Source organism: Peromyscus leucopus, chromosome 5 (assembly GCF_004664715.2).
Source record: "Peromyscus leucopus breed LL Stock chromosome 5, UCI_PerLeu_2.1, whole genome shotgun sequence".
NCBI classification, from domain to species: domain Eukaryota; kingdom Metazoa; phylum Chordata; class Mammalia; order Rodentia; family Cricetidae; genus Peromyscus; species Peromyscus leucopus.
In genome coordinates this window covers 107,143,638-107,159,338 of record NC_051067.1, presented here as the reverse complement: position 1 = coordinate 107,159,338, position 15,701 = coordinate 107,143,638, and the positions used below count along the sequence as shown (strand labels likewise).

General features: G+C 41.0%; 2 protein-coding genes across 3 annotated transcripts in view; one reads left to right on the top strand and one right to left on the bottom strand.

The window, feature by feature from the left end:
- Lrrc36 (leucine rich repeat containing 36) overlaps window positions 1-4,215 on the bottom strand; it is a 70,311-nt gene extending 66,096 nt beyond the window's left edge. The window contains exon 1 of one of the 2 annotated variants that reach the window (XM_028854366.2): window positions 4,133-4,215. In XM_028854366.2, coding sequence (XP_028710199.1) covers window positions 4,133-4,202 — 70 coding nt within the window. In that variant the 5' untranslated portion in view covers window positions 4,203-4,215. The remainder of the gene's footprint in view (window positions 1-4,132) is intronic. The other variant, XM_028854367.2, reaches the window with a different exon arrangement.
- Window positions 4,216-4,347: 132 nt separating this feature from the next.
- Kctd19 (potassium channel tetramerization domain containing 19) overlaps window positions 4,348-15,701 on the top strand; it is a 38,282-nt gene continuing 26,928 nt past the window's right edge. Inside the window, exons 1-2 of the mRNA XM_028854379.2 lie at window positions 4,348-4,390; window positions 10,970-11,266. Of these exons, the coding sequence (XP_028710212.1) occupies window positions 4,388-4,390; window positions 10,970-11,266 (300 nt within the window). The 5' untranslated portion in view covers window positions 4,348-4,387. The remainder of the gene's footprint in view (window positions 4,391-10,969; window positions 11,267-15,701) is intronic.

Sequence of the window (15,701 nt, the reverse complement as noted above, 5' to 3'; positions counted from 1 at the left end):
CCCAATGGGAAAAATGATAATGCTGGTTAAATACTTGATATTAGGGGAGTTATAGCTAGGCATAGTGGCACACACCTTTAATACCAGCACTCTGGAGACAGAGGCAGAAGAAGCTCTATGAGTTCAAAACCAGTCTGGTCTACACAGTGAGCTCAGGCCAAGGCTACATGAATGAGACCTGCCTCAACCTGCACCCCACTCCACAGAGAAGTTATTATTGGGGCTTGAGATGCAATCCAGTGGTAGAGTGCCTAGCATGTATAAGGCTCTGGATTCAATCCTCCTAAACAACACACGCACGTGCGCACACGCACACAGGTTACTGCTATACTTAAAGTACAATGTATTAGAAGTCTGAGGTAGTACTTGCGATACTATATTAGATAAGATCGTGGGAGTAGCCCAGAAAAAAATGTATTCCAGAGAAAATGTAACAATACTGTTACATTTAAAGATATTTTATAGGCAATTAAAAATGAACAGAACAAGCTGTGCAGTGGTGGTGCATGCATGCTCTTAATCCTAGCACTTGGGAGGCATAGGCAGGTGGATCTCTGTGAGTTCAAAGCCAGACTGGTCTACAGGGTGAGTTGCAGGACATCCAGGGTTATACAAAGAAACCTGTCTCAAAAAAAAGAAGAAGGAGGAGGAGGAGGAGGAGAAGAAGAAGAAGAAAGAGAAGGAGAAGAAAAGAAGAGGAGGAGGATGGGGAGGAAGAGGAAGAGGAGGAGGAGAAGGAAGAGGAAGAAAAGGAAGAGGAGGAGGAAGAGGAAGAGGAGGAGAACGAGAACATTTTAAAACAAAATAAGGGCTGGAGAGATGGCTCAAAGGTTAAGAGCATTGACTGCTCATCCAGAGGTCCTGAATTCAATTCCCAGCAACCACATGGTGGCTCACAACCATCTATAATGAGATCTTGCGCCTTCTACTGGCATGCAGGCATACATGCAGGCAGAGCACTGTATATATAATAAATAAACAAATAAATATTAAAAAATAAAACAAAATTAATTATGGTCTAGGAAGAGAACTCAGTGTATAAAATTCTTGCCACATAAGTACGAGGACTGGAGTTTGAATCCTGGGTACCCACATAAATGTTGGGCAGATGTGGTGCTCTACTTGCAATTCCAGCACTGGAAAGGTAGAAACAGGTCATCCCAGGAGCAAGTGATTTAGATAGACTAGTCCATTTCATTAGATCTGGGTTCAATGGAGAGAGATACACTACCTCAATGTGGAGAGCAATCGAGGAAGATTTCCAATGTTATCCTCGTTTCTCCACAGACACGTTCACACACCATACAGACATGAAACAAAGAAGTTGCTGTTAAATATTTTAGACTGAATATTTAGTTATTTGAGGAGTTCTTTTCTTTGAAAATACATGACAAGATATTTATGGATGAAATTATATATCTATGATTTGCTTTGAAATAATTAGTGCAGAGGTTTAGGAGTAGGAGGATGGGTAAGGTATGAAAGAAAAAGGATTGACTATGAATTGATAACTGTCGAGGTAAAGTGACAGGAGTTCATTATTCTGTTATCTCTACTCTTGTATACATTGGGAAATAGTCATATAAAAATTATAAAATTGCAGGGCATAGTAACGTGACTTTAATCCCAACACAATTACTATTAACAGATTTCCAGAAATATCCTCTACATATATAAGCATTTTATTTTATTTTATATTTATGTATTTTTTTTGAGACAGAGTCTCACTATGTAGCTCTGGCTTTCCAGGAATTCACTCTGTAGGTCAGACTGGCCTCAAACTCAGAGATCTGCCTGCCTCTGTCTCCCAAGTACTGGGATTAAAGGTGTGCATCATCACCACCTGGCTAACAGCCTTTTTTAAAAATACATAATTACTCTGCCAAATAATTATCATCAGCAACACATGCTCTAGTACATTTTTGCTTATGCTCTGTTCTTGACCCTATATCATATCATCCAGGTACCATTTTATGTCTATATTCTTCTTTATAGTCATAAAAAATTCTCACTTTCACTTATTTCCTCTCTCAAACATATCATTTTCTCCTCATTCTACCTCATATGGTTTCCTTCCTCCCTGCTTCCCTGAAACTCTCCTTGCCTAAGTTGTCAATGATGTACAAAGTTGTGTAATGTACAAAGGGCCAGTCTACAAACCTTTTATTTGATCTCTTATATATTAAAGATTTAAAAGCTTTTTATTTGGCTGGGCTTGGTGGCTCACACCATTAATCCCAACACATGGGAGCCTGAGACGGATCCTTGTGAGTTTGGTGTCAGCCTAGTATAAATAGTGAGGTCCTATCTCAAATACACCAATGTGTGTGTGTGTGTGTGTGTGTGTGTGTGTGTGTGTGAGAGAGAGAGAGAGAGAGAGAGAGAGAGAGAGAGAGAGAGAGAGTTTAAATGCCATATATTGTTCTAGCTAGAGAACAGAAAAGGTATATGCCTTCTCCCACAAATACCATTATCTTTCTCTCTCTTTTCTCTCTCTCTCTCTCGTCTCTCTCTCTTCTCTCTCTCTCTCTCTCTCTCTCTCTCTCTCTCTCTCTCTCTCTCTCTTCCTTCCTTTCTTTCTTAAGACTAGATCTCAAATGTGTGGATTCAGTCAGTCCTTGTACCTCAGCCTCCCTGGTAGCTGGGATTACTGGCATGCACCACTATGCCTAGCTTTGTGCCTCTCCATCCTCAATATCAAGGTGAATCAATACTATAAAAATATTTTAATGGAAGGGGAGACACAGATGTATACCAAGCCAATGAAGTTTATTATATCTGACTTGTAAAATAGGGGGTTCGCAATAGTTTTGAAAAGAAAATATATGCTGTGTTGAGGATGTTGTCCAATTGGTAGAATGCTTGCCTATCATGCACTAGACTTGACTCCTCAGAACTGCACAAGACTGGGTATAGTATCAAGTTTGAGGCCAGCCTGGGTCACATGATAACCTGTCTCATACAAACATATATATTTATATATATGAAAGGTCTGCCTCAATTTATACATTAATCAAACTATTATCTTTGGCTACAGAAAATTAGTACCTTCTTTATCATTCATGTAATATTTGACTTACCATCATGCACTAATTTTTATAACTTAAAAACAATTATTAAATTATTAATTAAAATCCCAATATTTTCTTGTTTTATAAATGAAAAAAGTAGAGGAAGCAGGAAAGAAGTACTTGTTATGGTTATAGCACAGGCTTTGGAATAAGTCTTGGATTAATAAACCCTGTCTGTACCACCAGCTCTGTGACTCTGGGAAAGAGTCTAATCTAACTTTATTGATTTGTAAAATGGGAACTATAACAGCATCTGCCTAGTAGGCTTGTTCTGGTAAGGCATTTAACACAATGAGTGGCAATAATGATACAATAAACTTATTAGGGAAGTAAGAGTTTAATAAGGAATATAGAATACCTTCCCAGCTTTCTTCCTTCTTAGACACTCAGAAAGTAACCTATGTGAGTCAAACCCTGTCAGAGGCAGAGTTCAGCATCACTCAGTATTACCTTTAGGATGAAGGCAGGGCCGGGGCACTGAGCTAAATGATTGAGGGATTGCTTAGTATTTCATTTCACATAAAGCCTCTCTGAGCTTTTAAAAGGGAACATCCAGATTGACCAAAGAAAGGCTGTAGTTCTTGAGGTTCTTGAGAAAGGATGATGGAATGGGGGTGTCCTTTCCCAATGCATCGCAACCTGGGAAAGCCCTCCTACGCAGGCAGTTTAAGCGACTACCAAAATAAACACCCCTTGTGCCTCCTCAACAGCGCCCACCACCACCATTGTCCTTCCCAACACTGCCCTTCTCTCAGCATTTCCTTCCACTAATGGAGACTTCTTTCTGTCAAATTCTGCCACTTGCCACAAGGTCCGTTCCTGCCTGTTAGTACTCCACACTCTTTTCCTTCAACTTCTCATCCTCTGCCTCAGACTATCCAGTTACTTCACGTTCGGCACCTCAGTGTAACCCTTCTGCCTCAGTTTCCTCTTTGGTGGCCTCAGGAACTGTTCCTCTGCAGTTCCCTTGGCTCTACCTTGGGCTCCCGAGGATTCCACCACAGCTTCCTCTCCGCCTCTGACCCACGCTCCCGACCCACACCCTCCCGGCTAGGCCCTACCGGGCTGCTCCAGGGTCAGCGCCCCCAGGCGGCGGAGGCCCTCCTCGTCCAGATCCCACTGCTCCGCCATTCGCGCCCGCCGCTCACCTGCCACGGCTCGCGAGACCGCCCCGCGCTCGCCAGACCACGCCCCCTCGTGCCAGGCCCCGCCCCGCCCCAGGCCTCGCCCCTCCCACTCGCTGAGGACCTTGGTTCTCTAGGTGCCGTTAAGAGGGCGGGTCGCGCGCCCGTCCGCCTGCCACAGAAGTTAGGACCATGGTATGGAGCCCGTCCCTGAGAAGGGCGCCAAAACCACTGAGGTGGCGAACGGGGGGAGTTGGTGCCCGGCATGAAGGCCTCGGGAATAGGGAGCTGACTCTGGGATATGAGGGTCGGGAGGCGGCCCTGGTTTAGAAGAATCTGGGGAGGGTGTGTATGAGGGAGTAGTGGAGAGAACGTGCTGCCTTTAGGGGTGAACTAACTGCTTCTTCTCCAGCACTGAGGATTTGAGGGGCGCCAGGTTTGAGGGGTGGAGGGGGTGTGTCTCTCTGAAGGATGGAGGCCCTTGTACCTTAAAGCCCATGTTCGTTCTAGACACTGAGCAAGACGGGAATGACCTTTAAAGGGGAAATCCAGAGCTGACAGCTGTGGGGGCGGGGCAGATTTTGGAGGCCTGCTGGGAACTCCTGAAGGTCAGAGAACTTGGCTCTAAGGAGTTCCTGTCTTCAGGGCACTGAGGATCTGTCGCTCTAATTTGATTTGGAAGAAGGTTGTATGGAAATGAGATGCTCTTTGGGATGGAGTTGGGGTGACTAAAAACGGTCCTACTTCCTGTAGTCGGTCTAGCAAGAAGCCGTTTTTTCAAGTACTATAGGTTTCCCAATCTGCTGATGACCGGAGGCTCTCACACCGCCAGAATAAGTCCCTGAACAATCTTTGGGGAAGAAAGCTCTGGGAAGAACAGCTACACTCCTAACTTTTACCAGGAAGCATCCCTTGAGAGCCCTCCCGTGGGGGACACATGTGGAAGCAAATACCAAGTCCCTGTTCTTTAATAAGCAGAGCTCAGCCTACAAGCATCCAAGTATGTCAAAATCGGCATAGACACGTATCTCTGGTGATAAAGAATGTAATTCTGATATTTGCAGGAAAATGGATGGAACTGGAGATAAAATTCCCTTGTGTATATCTACTACTACATTTCCTTCATCCATCTGTGGATGGGCTTCTAATCTGGTTCCGTATCTCGGCTTTTATGAATAGTGCAGTAATAAACATGCATATGCAACTGTAGCTATGGCATGCTTTATCTATGGATATTCTTTAGGTGTGTCGTGGTTAATCTTCATGGCCAACCTGACCAGAGTTGGAATTACCTGAGAGGCACTTTTCTAGGTATATCTGTGAGACTATTTCTAGAGAAATTTAAACAAGGAAGGAAGAGCCGCTCTGAATGTGGCAGCACCATCTCATCATGCTCTATGGTAGCTGCCTGAATAAAAAGGAGGAAGGAGCATCAGCATTCTTCTGCTTTCTGGTCTTCCCAGATGTGAGGAGTCCTAGCTTCATGCTTCTGCTCCCATGAACTCTGTCACACCTCTCTGCCCTGCTGGACTGAATGCTTTTAAACTGTGAGCCAAAACAAATCCTTAAGTTACTTTTACTATTATTATATGTGTATGTGTGGGTGCTGCACGCACATGCCATGGAACACATGGAGAGGTCAGAGGACAACTTTGTGGAGTCAGTTCTTTTCTTCCAGTTTGACATGGGTCCCAAGGATTAATAAACTCAGGTCACCAGGCTTGTACAGTAAGTGCCTTATCCACAGAGCCATCTGGTGGCCCCTTAAATTGCTTTATACAAATACAAAGTATTTTGTCACAGCATTGAGAAAAATAACTAATACAAGGTATATATTCATGAGTGGTATTAGTTGAGTGGTGTAATTGGATCATATGGTATTTCTATGTTTACTTTTTTAGAATCCCCCATACAGATTTCTGTAGTGGCAGCCCCATTTTAGCATTTGTTGTTGGTTTTTTGTTGTTGTTATTGTAAAATTTAATTTTATCACTTTTTTTTTTTTTTGGTTTTGGTTTTGGTTTTTCAAGACAGGGTTTCTCTGTGTAGTTTTGGTGCCTGTCCTGGATCTTGCTTGTAGACCAGGCTGGCCTCGAACTCACAGAGATCCACCTGGCTCTCTCTGGGATTAAAGGCATGCAGCAGTTTTATCACTTTTATTGTTTATGCATGTGTGCATATGCACATGACATGTGTGGGTGCCCTTGGAGGCCAAAAGAAGGTGCTTCATTCCCTAAAGCTGTAGTTACAGGTGGATGTGAGGTGCTCAACATGAGTACTAGGAATTGAGCTACAGTCCTCTGGAAGAGCAAAACATGTTTGTTTATTTGTTTGTTTTAGTTTTTGAAACAGGGTTTCTCTCTGCTGGGATAAAAGGTGTGCATCACCACCCCCCAGCAGAACAAATGTTCTTAACCATTGAGCCATCTCTCGAAGGATAGTCATTCTGACTCAGTGCGATGGACTTTTAGTGCAGTTTTAATTAGGGTCTTAGGGTGTTGAACACTTTCTCAAATAGTTACTGGCTATCTTATCTGATCCTTTGAAGAACTTCAGTTCTATTTATTGACCTGATGACTTGTTTTTTAGGTATTTGAATTTTGGAGTTTTTTTTTTTTTTAATTATTCTTTTTTTTTTTTTCCTTTTCTTTATTTATTATGTATACAGCATGTATGACTGCAGGCCAGAAGAGGGCACCAGATCTCATTACAGATGGTTGTGAGCCACCATGTGGTTGCTGGGAATTGAACTCAGGACCTCTAGAAGAGCAGTCAGTGCTCTTAACCACTGAGCCATCTCTCCAGCACCCCTGGAGTTTTTTTTGTTTTTTGTTTTTTTTTTTAAGATTTTATGTATATATATTAAGCCAGATGTGGTGGCACAGGCCTTTAATCCCAGCTCTTGGGAGCCAGAGGCAGGCAGATCTCTGAGTTTGAGGCCAGCCTGGTTTAAAAAGTGAGTTCTAGGCATGCAGGTAATGCACATATATATGTGCAAGCAAAACACATAACTTTTTTGTTGTTGTTTTGTTTGTTGAGACAGTTTTTCCGCAGAACCCTGACTCTCACTATATAGCCCTGGCTAGCCTGAAACTCACAGAGATAAGAGATAAGAAATCCACCTGCCTCTGCCTCCTGAGAATTGGAATTAAAGATGTACATCACCAGAAGGCTGATTTACCATGTGTGTGTGTGTGTGTGTGTGTGTGTGTGGTTTTTCAAGATAAGGTTTCAGTACTGGCTGTATAACAATCCTGGCTGTCCTGGCATCTGCTTTGTAGACCAGACTGGCCTCGAACTCATAGAGATCCACCTGCCTCTTCCTCCCAAGTGCTAGAATTAAAGGCATGCACCACCACTGCCCAGCTGATTTACCATTTTAATTAAGTATAATTCAGTGATCTTATGTTTTCAGAGTTGTGCAACCACCACCACCACAAACAACTATAGAATGTTTTTTATCTTCCTTAAAGAAATTTATACCCATTCTTAGTCTCCCAGCCCTAAATAACCATTAACCTACTTTATGTCTCTGTAAATTTACCTTTTCTTCACATTATGTGCTTTGTTTTTCTTAGCATAACTTTCAAGGTCAATCTATGTTCCTTTTTATTAATAACATTTCAATGAGTCAGACCTGGAAGCACATGTCTTTAATTCCAGCACTTGGGAGGCAGAAACAAGTGCATCTCTGAGTTCAAGGCCAGCCTGGTCTACACAGTAAGTTACATGCCAGACAGGGTTCCAAAGTGAGACCCTATCTTAAACAAACAAAACAAAACAAAAACAAACAAACAAACCTACCAAAATAGTTTCAATGTATGGATATATTCCACTTTGTTTATTCATTTACCAGTTGATGGACAAATTCAACTGAACATAGATATAAAGATTTATTTTTAGGCTCTGGTTCTATGCTATGTATCTATATGGCTGTCTTTATACCAATAGTACACAGCCTTAATTGATATTGGTGTGTAGTAAGTTTTCAAAGTTGGAAGTATGAATCTTAAAATTTTGGGTTTTTTCCCCAAAGATTGTTGTAGCTATCTTCTGGGTCCTTTTCTAAGATAGCTGGGATTTTCATCAGAATTGTTTGGAGAATATCACCATATTTTTAGACAGGGTCTTGTTGTGTAGCTTAGATTAGCCTAGAACTAGCAATCTTCCTGCCTCAGCCTGTCAAATTCTAGGGTTATAATTGTGGACCACTATGCTTAACTTGAGTATTATCATCTCCATATTAAATTTCTCAAGTGAACCTATTTTTTCCATGTATTTGAGTATTTTAAAAGTTTTTCAACAGGGGTTCATTAGGAGATGGTTCATCAGTAAAATGTTTGTTGTGCAAGAATGAGGATCTGAGTTCAAGCCTCAACACCCACATAAAAAGCTAACTGTCCTGTAATCCCAGCATTAGAGAGGAAGATAGAAGAATTGCTGGGACTCACTGGCTAGCCAGTCTAACTGAATCCAAGAACCCAGATTCAGTGAGAGATTAATCTCAAAATACAAAGTGGACAGCAATTGAAAAAGATAACTAAAGTCAACATCTGGCACATACATGCACATATACAAGCAATGATTTAAACAGTGTTCTGATGTTTTCAGAATATAAGGATTATACTTCTTACATTTATTAATGAATATTTGCTTCTTTTTGATGATATTATAAACAGAATTTTTTATTTTTCTCATTCTCTCTCTCTCTGTCTCTGTCTCTGTATGTGTGTGTATATACACATGTACATACACTCAAGTGATCAAGCCTATGTGTGTGCATGCAGAGAGAGGAGGACAACATCAAATATTCTCCCCTCTCATTCTCATGCTTATTCCCTTGAGACAAGTATGTAGTTCAGTATGTAGTTGAAGTGGAGTTCCTCATTTTTCAGCTAGGCTGGCAGCCAGCAAATTCCTCAAGGATCTTCTTGTCTCCATCTCCACTCAGTGCTGGGATTACAGGTGAACATTGGGTCACACACATCTTTTACATGGATGTTGGGATCCAAATTCAGGTCCTCATGTTTCACAACAAGCACTCTTACCCATCATTCCAGCCTTTCTCCCACCTCCCATCTTTTAATACAGGTTTTCACTATGTAGCCATAGTTGGCCTTGAATTCAGTATGTAGCCCACATTGTTCTCAGACTTATAGTGATCTTTCTGCCTCAGTCTTTTGAATGTTGGGATTACAGATGCATGAAACGCTGGCTGGCTTTTTAAATTGTTAATGTGTAAAATATATTTGGTTTTTAGCTACATCTTTCTTCCAGTGAGTACCTGAACAGGGCTGATGTGAATTATGTACAGTCCAGATTTTAAGAATCATACTTTCTCAGGGATCTCCACAAACTAGTGGGTGCCCTTGCTGCCCCTGTGAGACAGCCTCTGTACGGGAGAGGCCTCACGTGACTTTGTCCCTGGTGTTCCTCTGGGGACACCTGTGTGAGAAACTGCATGCTCCAGAACCAGCTCTCGTGTCCTTTGGCCAATGCCAGAGTGTGAAATAGTCCAACATGGGATTTTTCTTACTGGTAGTAAACAAAGGATGATCCCAATCGGGAATCGAGACATATTTTTTTGATGGTCATGTTCTGTTTTGAAATAACCTCTGTGTATTTCATTTATTTTCTTTTACCTGGCGATCTCTGAGCAGGCTTCAGATTTTGACAGTTGATGAAAGATACGACAAGCATTAATGTGTGGGTGAAAAGTTTGGTGAAATTCTGAGTGAAGTTTTAGTTAAAGTTGGTTGAACTTGGGATTGACTGGGAGGCCAAAGATTTAAAAAGCAGAAGATTCTCTTTTTATACATTTGTAATAGATAGAAATAAACCAGAAAAAAAGAAGAAAGAGAGAAAAATAAGTGGTGGAGGAAAAAGTGAACACTGCAAGAATACTCAAAAGGGCTGAGAGTTGCAAACACCAAGAATGGCTTTGCATAGTAAATGGAATAGAACAGCTCTGAACTATAGCTTACTTTTCCTGGTTTGGTCTGACAGAATGATTGAATGCTTTTGTACAAAAATCAGAGCCTTAAAAACAAGGACTTGGTGAGATTGTAAAATGGTGTGCCACTTTGGCAAAACAGTTTGGTGGTTGGTCAAAATGCAAAACATTGTTACTCTGTTACTCAACAATTCTACCCTTAGGAATATATCCTCAAACTACTGAAAATGTGCACCTATGAAACATATACATGAAGGTTTACAGCAGTGTGTTGCTAATAGTAAAAAAGTTAAAACAACTCAAATAGCTATCAAATACTGGAGAGAAATAAAATGTGGCTTATTCATACAATAGAATATTATTAAGACATAAAAATGAATGAGAAACTGACAGATTAAATGACTTTGGTGAACCTTCATAATTTCATTTGTAGATCTTTCCATTTCTAATTTATAAATACATTTGGGGTTATAAATGTACTGCCTCCTGTCAACATTGTATACTTCTATTTGATGATTTCTGTGTCAAACATTATATGGAAATGTTTCCAAGTATGTTCTGTATTAACTGTGAATGAATAGAACAAAATAAATTGCCTGTGATGGAAAAAAAAAGAAAAAAATATATATATATATTTGGTTTTTAAAAATATTCTTCAGTCAAAAAATATTCTTCAGTCTTGCTGAGCTCATAACTGTGAGTGTGTGAATTTCTTTGAATGTTGTATGTGCATTACCATGTCAGCAAATATAGTTTAATACTTCTAGTCAGGAGGCTTTCAATTTTTTTGTTACATAACTCTCACCTTATCGTCCCTTTAGGAGGAGCCTGGCATGCCCCATGAATCAGCAGAGGATTTGTTTCATTTCAATGTTGGAGGCTGGCATTTCTCAGTTCCCAGAAGCAAACTTGCTCAATTCCCAGACTCCCTGCTGTGGAAAGAGGCTTCAGCCTTGACCTCTTCAGAAAACCAGAGGCTGTTCATTGACAGAGATGGTTCTACATTTAGGCATGTCCACTATTACCTCTACACTTCCAAGCTCTCCTTCTCCAGTTGTGCTGAACTGAACCTGCTCTATGAGCAAGCCCTGGGTTTGCAGCTGATGCCTTTGCTTCAGGTAAGATGTGCTTCTCCTCCAAGAAATGTGAGGTTCCTTTCTATATTGGTTTCCAAGGTAACCCTTTTAATGGACAAGTGTAATGAATGAGTTAAAATGATGAACAATATCCTGGAATTGTATGATGGTTTTTGTTTGTTCTTGAGATAAGTTCTCACTGTGTAGGCAGGGACCACCTTGACTTACGACCTCAAAGCCCCTGTCTGCCAAGTGACACACAGCCAGCTCTTAACTGCACAGTGTTGACAGGGGCTTTCATCTGACTCTGCTTTATTTGTATCAGCAGCCACAAGGGACCTGAGATAGGAGTTAATGTTATTGAGAGTATATCTTTGGTCTTTCAAATCTTATTTTAAACCGTACTTATTTATGTTTTTTTTTCTTTTTTCTTTTTTGAGGTGCTGGAGACAAAACTGAGGCCTTCTGCATGCTAGGAAAATATGCTACCATTAAGCCACATCTCCAACCCTTGGGGTTTTTTGTTTTGTTTTGTTTTCTTGATTTTTTTGAGACAGGGTTTCTTTGTGTAGCCCTGGCTGTCCTGAATCTCGCTCTGTAGACCAGGCTGGCCTTGAACTCACAGAGACCTTCCTGCCTCTGCCTCCTAAGTACTGGGACTAAAGGTACATGCCACCACCACCCAGCTGGGATTTTTTTAAAATGCACATTTCTTTAAGATAATCTTACACTGTTGCCCAGGCTGTCCTGGAAGAACTCATTTTGTGTCTTAGAATGTCCTCAAACTCACAGCAATCCTCCCAAATGCTGGGATTATAGGTGTGGACCTCCATACCTATAGCAGCCCTTGGGTTTTGTTTTGTTTTGCATTTATTGTTAGTGTGTGTGTGTGAGATGTGTGTATATGGGCATGTATGCCATGATGTGCATGTAGAAGACAGAACAACTCTGTGGAGTCACTTCTTGCCTTCCGGTCTTAAGTGGGTTCCAGAGATGGAGCTCAGGTTGTCAGGCTTGTGTAGCAAGGTTCTTAACCAGTTGTGCCATCGCTCTCTATTTGTGACTCCAGCTACCCTTGAACTTGAAATCCTCCCCTCTGCCTCCCAAATACCGAGATTAACAGACTTGTGTTTTGAACTTGTAAAAGGAAAAAACTGTACACCTTCTAGGATTTACTATGTACACCATGTCTGAGATTTAAAATCTGTAAGATTCATCAAGACTATTTCTTCTCACAGGCACAGTGGTACACATCTGTAATTTTAACTACTTAGAAGGCTGAAGTGGGATGATTTCTTGAGTGCATGAGTTTAAGACTAGCGTAGGCAACATATGGACAACTCATGTTTTAAAAGAGAAAAAAAAGCTTTTCATTGTGCCTCTGAGGTACTCAATATTCACTTTGGCAAAGCTCTCCAATTTGCAGAATCCTTTCTTTGCCTTTACTTCTTTATTTTCCAAGAGACTTTTTTTTTTTATTTTATTTTTTTATTTTTTTATTTTTTTGGTTTCTCTGTGTAGCTTGCGCTTCCTGAACTCACTTGTAGCAGCTCCTCACTCACAGATGCCTGCTTGCTCCGATGCTGGGATTAAGGCGTGCGCACAGCGGCTTACTTTTTATTTTTGTTTTGTTTTGAGACAGGGTCTCACAACTCTGGCTCTCCTGGAACTCAATATGTAGACTGGGCTGCAAGCTGGCCTCAAACTCAGAGATCTACCTGCCTTTGCTTCCTAAGTGCTGGGATTAAAAACATGGGACACTAGGCCCAGCCCAAGAGCCTTTTACACTTTAAAATTCTTTTTGTTTGTTTTTTGTTATAAGATTTATTTTATTTTGTGTGTGTGTGTGTGTGTGTGTGTGTGTGTGTGTGTGTGTGTGTATTTGTATGTACATCGTGTGTGTGCAGGTACCTTTGGAAGCCAGAAGAGGGGATCAGATCCTCTGGAACTGGAATTAGAGGCAGCTGTGAGCAGCCATGTGGGTGCTGGCAATTGAACCTGGGTCCTCTGAAAGAGCAGCAAGTGCTCTAACTGCTGAGCCAAAGAGACTTCTTTTCATTTCTTTCTTTTTGTTTTTGTCTCTGTTTTTAAGCCAATCTCATTATACATCTCACGTTGGCCTGGAACAAACTATGTAGATAGCCAGATTTCAAACACTGATAGATTTGCCTGCCTCTGCCTCCCAAGGGCTGGTGATGAAAGGTCTCACTTTATCCATTGTTTTTTGGTAATTTGAGACAGGGTCATATGTGGCTCAAGTTAACCTAGAATTTACTATGTAGCCTAGAGTTTACTATGTAGCCAGTGGTGACCTTGAACTCCTGATCTTCCTGCTACCACCTAGTGCTATTAAGCTTTTTTTTTTTTTTTTTTTTTTTTTTTTTCAGCATTTCCTCATAGTTTTTTTCTAGCTCACTTACCAGGCCTCGACTCACGCCCCGCCGCCTCCGAGTGCTGGGATTAAAGGCGTGCGCCACCACCGCCCGGCTCACCAAACCTTTTTATATTTCTATTTTTTTATTTTGAGAAAGGGTCTCAAGCAGTCCACACTGGCCTCTAACTAACTATACAGCTGAGGAGGACCCTTAATTCCATCTTCTTGCCTCTGCTTCTCACGTGCTGGAATTACAGGCTTGTGCCTCTATACAACCTGCTTCCTTTTAAAAAAAATTGTTTTGGTTTTATGATTTTCACTTGTATGTACGTATCTGTGTGTATACACACACTTGGGTATGGATCCTCATGAAGGCTAGAACTGGGCATTGCATTCCTTGGAGCTGAGTTGTAAGTGATTGTGAGATGCCCAACTTGGGTGCTGGGAACTGAAAAGAGCAGCAAGCACTTTTTCCACTGAGTAGGTCTCTCTAGCACCTTCCTTCCTTCCTTCCTTCCTTCCTTCCTTCCTTCCTTCCTTCCTTCCTTCCTTCCTTCCTTCCTTCCTTCCTTCCTTCCTTCCTTCCTTTTTTTGGGATGGTGATTCAAGACAGGATTTCTCTGTGTAGCCCTGGCTGTCCTGGAACTCACTATGTAGAGCAGGCTGACCTTGAATTTAGAGATCTGCTGGCCTCTGCCTCCCTGAGTGCTGGGATTAAAAGCATGCACCATCACTGCCCAGCTGCACTTTTCCTTTCTTATTTTAAGAGCTTTAAATACAGACAGAAAATGAAAGCATTACTTTTTAGTTTTCTTCAAGCCACAGAGATCATTTCTGTGGTGGCTGTGCTTAGTTTATTTGGTCGTTTTTGAACAAGGATTTTTTTTAACCTGGAAAAACTAAATATTATGACTGTGAAGAAAATCTGGGCATGTTCCATATCAATCCCACTGTCTGGACAAGGTGTTGTTTATTCCATTTCCATAAGGACTAACCCATCAACTACAGTGCATCTCTGCACACCACTAATTACGCCTTCCCAATACCTCTTGAGAGAAAATTGACTTAGATTGTGTATGTATCTGGGTCAGGAGGAAAGAAACAATTTATTCTGTAATGTATATGCTTGTGGGTGATCCTTGGTAAATAATCCAATGTTTTCTCTGAAGTTATATAATTAGAAATCCAAAACCCTTAGCACACTGCAGTGCAAGTTGTAGTTCTCTTAATTTTTTTTCAAACTTCCAACTTGAATCTAAATTTTTGTCAACTTCTTTAGGAGTAATATGCTAGAATTGCTTGCAAGTGGCTTCAAAACTGTTTAAATGGCCTGACATGTTGGGGTTGTTCATGGCTGTGTGCCAAGGCATCTTTTTGTGTAGAAAAGGAATAACTTGTTCATTGCAGAAAATCAAAGAGATCAAGGCAATGTTTTACAGGATAATTTAAAAGAATACAAGCTTCTTATACAAACAGTTTATTAAGCCCTTTAACCCCATTGCTGTCCTCACTTCCTAAACTAAAAAAAATATATATATCTGGGAATCAGCCTTGAAGTAGGAGGAACAACTCAGAGGCCAATGAATTGGCCTGATTCCAAAATTCCAAGATGTGTGAGTAGCAGAATTTGAAGAATTATGTGGATCTGCCTCCCTAAAACAGACTGTGAAACAAGTGCTTATGCTTCGGAAATGGTGTTTTCGAAGAAATAAACATTTGGGCTGGCCCAGCCAAAGTGGTATTTATTCACTGAAGCAGAATGTAAATACAGCTGGGAACCAACAGCCGCCTCAAGCAAGTCAACTGCCTCGCACATTTCCACCATTTTTCTCACTGCTAAGGCCGATCCAACCACTCAGAGGTTTGCCTAAATGAACAAACACTGCTTGGAGAGGATGAATTTTGTCAATTCTTAGTCTAAAGATTCTTATGCAGTCTCACTACAAGCATTTAACTATGACTAATAAGAGCATTCTGGGTTCCAGTTATCATTCCTATGGGCTTTAGGGAAAACAAAGAATGCCACAATAAAATATAATGTGACCCATGAATGTGAGTGACATATATAATTATATGCCTCTTTTAAGAGGCGGGGTTTCACTG